At 31.6% G+C, this 7,946-nt stretch overlaps 1 protein-coding gene across 1 annotated transcript; it reads left to right on the top strand.

The window, feature by feature from the left end:
* The first annotated feature begins 2,433 nt into the window (after window positions 1-2,433).
* On the top strand, window positions 2,434-7,288 carry Prp18 (pre-mRNA processing factor 18). The gene is made up of 9 exons (XM_090170604.1): window positions 2,434-2,639; window positions 2,785-2,889; window positions 3,666-3,737; window positions 4,406-4,669; window positions 5,604-5,672; window positions 5,759-5,971; window positions 6,289-6,406; window positions 7,021-7,058; window positions 7,130-7,288. The coding sequence occupies exons 1-9, from the start codon at window positions 2,577-2,579 to the stop codon at window positions 7,205-7,207; spliced, it is 1,020 nt and encodes a 339-aa protein (XP_090026730.1). The 5' UTR covers window positions 2,434-2,576; the 3' UTR covers window positions 7,208-7,288.
* The last annotated feature ends 658 nt before the right edge of the window (window positions 7,289-7,946 follow it).

The following is a 7,946-nucleotide window of genomic DNA, read 5'->3' as shown; positions in this document are numbered from 1 at the left end:
AATGCTTAATTAGCAAAGTAATGATTGATCATTGATATAGAACATTAGAATTCGAGACCTTCACACATTTTAGAGCTTAAATACAACTACAATGCCAGTGGGCAATGTCCCCCACTGCGTTGAAAGAAAGGCACTCTTTTACAAGGGCTATGTATTTGTTGCCAATTCTATCTCCAGAACTTAAATAGTATAGGTAAGTGGCCCAGGCGGCAAATTTTTGTGAGAGGGGTATAAAACAGCCCCAAAAACTCGAGGATTGCCCACTATAGTTGGGAAATTAAAGTTCACCCCTAAGGGTTATCTCCTTTTCTAAAATGTTTTAAGAGGCTCTGAGAAACATTTTGGGTGCTACATTAAACAGAATGTGAATATGTTAGATGACAGAATCCAACATTACAAAATTTATGGTTTTGGAAAGTTAAATATTTAATATTGTTTTTAAGTTTTATAAAGTTTTTGGTTTCAATAAGAATGTTAATTATAAAAGGGTATATTTTATAATTTTAAGAATAATGAAGGAAATGGTAATCTGTCATCTAGGAGCAATAAACACATCACCCCACACAAGGAGTTCTGTACAACACAAGTGTTCTGTACAACTTTCACCGGACAAGCCTTTATGCGGAACGTTTTACGGAAAGGGGGAAGACAATTTCAGTGTTTTCCCCTTCCAACAACAGCAGGCGCTAAAGCGTCTAACCAATGAAAACTGTACATAAGAAAATGCACGACTATTGACGGGTTGCATTCTCCTTGTGTGGGGTGCTGTGTTTGTTACTTCTAGCTGTCATAGATTATGAAATATAGTAATAGCTGGTATTATTAACTATTAATGAGGAAGAGAGCATGTAAATCACCAATTCGGTGGTTGCATCTCGTAGTCTAGTTAGTGACTTTATTTCATGACACAACATGATCCAGCTTGTTACCATGGTAATGTAAACAGGCCACACCCACGAGCAAGCTACGCCAATCAGTAGACAGGCCAAATTATAACCTAGATAAAATGTAAGCTTATTTATGGGGCAAATGTTTACAATACTTCTTTAATTTTATAAAAATAATATATCAATAACAAAATTAGACAAAAAAGCATTATATCAATTTAACGACACTGATAAGATATGCCAATAGCAAAAGTAGCATTAAAATTTCTAGTGAGATCTAGTCACACTATAGACTACATAACCTACTAGTTGGAATAGTACTAGCAACATTATATTTAGTCTATAGTCTGGCACGATTTTCACTCTTCGATTTACTCGCCCGTTGAAATACGTTCGAAAGCGCCTCACTCGGTGGCGCTGGAGTACCTCGATTTTGATGACGTATTTTCCGACCCCCCTTCGTTTCCCTTTTTTACTTTGCGACAAACTCTCGTTAGCTACTATACCGTTCTGACACACTTTTGGGTCTTATGCTACTTTTGCCAATAGGAAGTTCCCATACTGATTCAGCCTGCATTGGCATACCACTTGTAATATAAGAACAATTCAAGACCATAGCACAGACAAGGTTTGGATTGCATGTCAAAACGCCATTGGGACTTTGACTGTATTAAATTTTCACCACCCTTCTCACTCCCCTATGAAACTTTACATCCTCTGACCTCCTTGACAAATTTCTCCTTACACCACTGTTGCAGGATCAATTTTCATATGCAATTAAGACAGAATATGTTTACTGCTGTATTATCTATAGTTATTAGGAGTTTTGTATCTGTAAGAACTAAAGGTATAGAGTGATTGTTCATGCATCTTACTATGCCAACAAAAATGTCAGAACTATATATACAATGCAGAGTCAAGGTATCTTTCAAGTGATTTTTTGGGCAGGTGTCCTACAAACTTCAATGAAACACTTCATCAAGTATTAGTGTTAATGTATCAGCTTTGCTTCTGGAATGAAAACTTTCTAGGAATAAAATTTCAACACATACCTGATTAAGGTGGACATGTTCAAATGGAGCAAAGGGTTAAAACAGGGCTGCTTTATTAAATACCTAAAATATTTGGCAGAAGACTTTTAAAATAGAAGATATTTATCAGTTTATATAGAACAGAATCTAATTAAATTATTAAATAAACAAAAAAGTCGCTACTAATAAACTGCATTAAAAATTAGTTTATTTAACAATAAAAACACTTCTAATATTACTTAAAACTGTGAGCGTTCCTAGGCCTTGAGGACAACTCTAACAAGTTTTACAAGGATTCGTAAGCTGCCTCAAGGCAGGAATTTCAGTTATTCAGGAAATGGGTTGCCAAAATGGTTAGTTATGAAAGAAGTCTAATATTAACGATTTCTATTTTATATTTCTGTAACTAAACTGAAATTATGCTCATCCGTTTAAAATTAAATTTAATGTTGTTTACAAATTTACTTTTTTCTCTTTTCTGAAACTTTTGTATGACTCACTATGAATTAGCTTCTGTCCAGCATTATTAAAATTTAATCGGACGGGATGTCTGCTACAAATACGTCTTAAGAGGTTAAGCAATTCTTTAATTTTTGAATTTGATCATCATTATCGATTAAGCTGTTTCCAATTCATATATAATCAAATTTACGGAATAATGGATATTTTAAAAGCAGAAATTGAAAGGAAGAAACGTCAACTAGAAAGTAAAGACCTCGTGGTGAGTACTCAATAGCATGTATTTTGGGTCAACCATTCAATTAAACCAAGGCTTAGGAAAACATCATTTTCGTATTGTTGTTTTGTGATTTCTAGTAATTAATATTCATCTCAAATAACTACTTCCTTAATAATTTTTGTTACAGGGACCAAACAAGAAATTTTTCAGACGTGATGAACTCATTAAGAAATGGGATGAGGAATATTGGGAAAAACAAAAGAAAAAAGCAAAAGATGATGATGATTTGAATGTTAGTATAAATGTTTTCATGTTTTTATACATGGAATATTACACCAATTTTTAAATGTTTCATGAAATTTGTCAATTTATTTATATATATGCATGGCTATCGCCACCATCATGTTTCTACCACACAATTATTTAATAATTATTGCCAGCTATACGTAGTTTCCAAAAACTATAATATTTATTTCACATTGCCAATTGCCCTAATATCCCCAAATAATGTTTTCTTTTTGACACCCAAAATAGCAATATCCTAATTTTAATTAGTTTACCTTAAAATTTGTGATTATGGTGTACTATAACTAATTTAAATACCTTTTAAACACACGACTTCATGGTTTATTAAAATATTAAAACGTATTTAAATTAGTTAACCCTATGGTATTTAGTTTTGCTTTGCAGAAGATTTAAATATTTAGTGCTATTGAAAACTAAATGGCAGAATCTGCTCAAACTGCATTGTGACACTGGCAAAAGGCGGAAAATGTGACATGATCTACTTCACAAAAAGTCTCAATTCTAGTTTCATTGTTACGGTGCAGTTTGAGTACGTTTACTCCATGTAACTTTTGTTGCCCTTTAAAACCTTGTTAAGACTTGTTAACTGTTAATCAAATCTACACTTAGGGAAATATATAAGAGCAGTCTCAGTGTGCGGGTTCCAAAATTACCAAGGAAATAGATATACAGTACCGCCTAGAACAAAGTTTAAAAAGAAAGTCTAAATGATTGCAAGTACCACAAGTATTTTAAACTTTATTATTAATTTAATTGTTCTAGTTCTCTGGGGGCTCATTTTCATCATTAAAGAAGAAAGAAGCTGAGGAAGAGAGAGTTTTACCCAGAAAAGAAGTAAATTGCATTGATTTTATAAATTGTTGAAATATATGCAATTAAGGGCTTTTTGCCAGTTTCGTAACACTGCTAATGGGCAAAGGGGGTTGGTGAGCATTATCAAATTTTACAAGGTCACTGAAACATTATGAAACCTGTTAATCATAATGTTACGCCAGAACCAAAATTTTCAGTTTCTCTATCTAATACTTGTTTTTCACATTTATTATGGTATGTTTAGTATTCTATAATAAAAAAAAATAAATAGGTTTAATTTTGAATGTAATATTGTAAGTTTTATGGTGCTATTTTAAATATTGGTAAAATTTCCCCACAGCATGATAGGGGGAAGCAAAAACTTCACCCAAGTTTTAGGAAACCAAAAAGGCCCCTCTCTTTCTTAACCTCAACTTGTGAGGTTGGAAAGCCATTGGAATTTGTTTTACTGTATATTAAATTTTATTGCTTTCCGAAAACTTTGGTTAATGACCTTTAGTGTTGTAATATATCCCTATAAAACTAATAGCTCAATTAATCAAATTTTTTTTAAAGTTTTATGATTGTTATATAAACTATATAAATAATATGGATATATAATGAATTCATCAGTATAAATTATGACCTGAATATATAAATATAAATGATCGGAACTTTTAAAAATTGTACTGTAAAATCACTTTTTTCAGGTTATTCGCAGACTTAGAGAGAGATTAGAGCCTATTGTATTATTTGGAGAAACTGAGCTAGAAGCGTTTCAAAGATTAAGGCGTCTAGAAATACTTGAACCGGAGTCCAATAGAGGCTTCAGGAATGATTTCCAAGAAGCCATGGAAAAAGTGGATCAGGCCTATCTCGATGAAATTTTGAAGTCCCAGGGAAAAACTGAAGATGGAAAGTCAGTTCATGATGTCAAAATTGAAGAAGAACCGACAACGATGGACGAAATACAAGTTAGTTTCTGTAGTTTAATAGAAATGTTCGTGGTGATTTAAAGGCATTTTAGCACTTTTTTTATATGCACAACTAAAAATGTATTAGATACCTGAAACTATATCTTAGCTGGTTGTATGGCAGGGCTGATACTCAAATTCATAACTAATTTTAGTGGAAATAGTAACTAACCTCTTCAAAAATAGTAACCAAAATGTAACCTGAAAGTAACTAAGAAATAACTTAAAAACACGAATTTGAAGTAAAAATCACAGTTTATTGCTTTAAAAAATCGCACTACATTAAGTATTTGCTAATTAGGAACTTTACTCTTTTACGTAAATTTGTACTTTTATTTTTTCTTAAAAATATTTGTTATTAGATTATTTTTCTTTTTATCTATATTCTTTTGTATTAAGTCGGCCATTTTCTTTTTGTTAAAAGACGGCATTTTTTATTTCTATGGGCAGTACTAAAATTAAAAATGGTAAAATATTTTTTCGTAGAGATAACCTAACAAATTTCAAAAAGTAACTTTTAGTAACCAAATTAGACAAATAGTAACTTTTAGTAACCGATTTAAAAAAAAAGTAACTTTTAGTTAAAAAAGTAACCCAGTATCAGCCCTGGTATGGAAATGAAAAAAATGGGATTGAAATATTTTTAGAAATACTTTCATTGATCTTTATGAAACATTTGATTATTTGCAATTTCTACTGTTACAATCAGGAACTAGGCATAAGTAAAAAGGGTTATTTGGTTCAAGAGTTCTTGGTAGATCTCCACAACGCTGAACCCCATAAAATATAAGAAAAAACATTTTATTTAAGATTAACATGGAATTCGATTTAATTTTCCTTTCACAAATTAATATAAAGTGTATCTAATTAATATATTTTACTTTTTTCAAGTTAATAACCAATAAATCAATGAAAAATATTTTTTACGTTTTAGATTAAAGCGAAAAGGCTTGGAAAAGGAAATTCTGACTATAACAGCAAGCTGATTTTGAGTTTCCTAAAAGTATGATTATTGTTTAAAAGAATTGGCAGATTGAGGAATTTGAATTTCAACTTGAACAGTTCTAATAAAAATGTATTTATTTCCAGTTCCTTCTTCAGTTATGGGGTCAATGTCTCAATAATCGTAGTGAAGAAGAAAAGATGTCAATGCATGGAAAACTTGCAGCAGCTACATACAATCAAACAGTGTCATATATAAAGCCCTTGTTCAAAAAGCTCAAAAGTAACAATTGTCTGGTGGACATTTTAGATCATCTGGTATTGATAATTCAAGCTTTATTGGAGAAAAATTATGTTAAGGTATGGACTTTTGAAGTAAAATTATCAACAATTAAAAAAAATATAAATTTAAGAGAAGCAAATACCCCTTATTGGCTATTTAGAATGAGACCCATTTTCTATTAAGAAAACCAGAGCCAATTTCTAGAAAATCCAAAAACATGTATCTTTATGAGGACAAATAATTGAAACAACAGCAATATATCAACCTCCAATTACAGAGGAATCCGCTTGCGATGGTAGTGTCACAGAGTAACACAAATTAAAATAGGAAAACAATAACCTTATGGGCCTATTCGAATTACATATTTAGTAAATAAAATACTTAATATTTATAGGCTTCTGATGCATATCTGGAAATGGCAATTGGTAATGCACCTTGGCCTATTGGCGTAACTATGGTTGGAATTCACGCACGAACAGGGAGAGAAAAAATCTTTTCACAAAACATAGCTCGTATCCTTTTCAAATCTGATCATTGCCCTACGCAGGAAATAATAAGCTGTGAAAACCAGGCTACTTTGCCATAATAGCATAGCATCCTGCCTTCGTCAATTGAGAGTAAAATGTAGCATTTTAAATCCTGGAAGTTATACATGCCCAAAAGAGATGGTTGTCAGAGAAACAGGTGTAACCTAAACTGTCCCTGTGGTTAGTCCTAAGCTTTGGATAAAGTTATGAGTTTATTTTCTCTTTAGCAAAATAAATGTTATTAAATAAGAAACTAGGAAAAGTTTTAAATTATCTAAGAGCATCAGTGAGTGAGCAAATTGGTGATGTTTAAATTAACTATTTTTATATGTTGACATAATATATCTTCCATTTTTATCCCATTGTGGTGGCTTGCTACCAAGGCTACTGGATGTGAGCCAAGGCAATAAATTAGAATTTTTTACATTAGCTTAAGCACAGTAGGTAAGTTATGAAGCCTTGGCCATTTCCTACACATTATTTGGTTGATGTCCACCCTGTTTTTAATGTAAATATATTTCTTCTCAGTATTGATATATATGCAACCAAATTTCACGCAACACCTTTTCAGTATATTCACTCCTTAACTTCAGTTTTAGATGTGTTAAATGATGAAACTCAAAGGAAATTTATACAAGTAATAAATTTTATTTAAATTTAACAATTTTAAATGGTTTGACTTTAAAATTTATCATTCTTCACTTTCAGGCCTTAAAACGGTTGATGACGCAGTGTCAAAGGTTTTTCCCAACAGATCCATCCAGATCAGTTGAATACAATGCTTAAATGGGTTTTGTTCTTTTATCTGTAAATACTTGTGTAAACTATTTTCTTTTTAGAGTTTGAATAAGAAATTACGTAATTATACTTAATGCTCTTTTCTTTCCTCGCTTCTGCCAATGCGCAAGTCACTGAATAAAATAGTCGTGTTTATTTTAGTTTTATTTGCAAGTTAATAGCGTGCCCTAATTTTTTTCTTCCAATAGGCGCGTGCAAAATTGAACGTGCCCTTCTTTATTGAAATGTTAAGCAGCGCGCGCGCGCTTTAAATATAATGCTTTTACAAGTATGTCTTGGCTCTCTATTAATTTTTTGGTTTTATTTAAGCGTCTATTATCAGTTTTCACAATGTTTTTTTGTTGTGGATAATATTACACTGACTGAAAATTTTGAAAGAAGATAATCTTTGCTTTTCCTTCTTTTTCTTTAAAGAAACTTTCTGCTCTATCATTGCCACCTGTATTATGATAAGACCCCTGCTATTAGAAATGGCCATGAATCTATCCAATTCTTCGAAAAAAACGACTTTACTGTACTGGAGAGCATTTATGGCAAAGGAAGCTAAAGTTTAAAATAGCCTAATGATACGTCAACAGTAAACTATTGTAGAGTATTATATTTTGACCTCTTATACTCTATTTAGTGGACTTTTACCTAAATTATATATCGCACATAAATATGTTTAAAATTACTGTAATTTATGTTGTAGATCAATTTACAAACGAGTCAAAAAACGCGAGGGGTG

Source organism: Leiobunum rupestre, chromosome 4 (assembly GCF_980474605.1).
Source record: "Leiobunum rupestre chromosome 4, qqLeiRupe1.1.hap1, whole genome shotgun sequence".
Taxonomy (NCBI): domain Eukaryota; kingdom Metazoa; phylum Arthropoda; class Arachnida; order Opiliones; family Sclerosomatidae; genus Leiobunum; species Leiobunum rupestre.
This window is presented reverse-complemented; position numbering and strand designations above follow the sequence as displayed.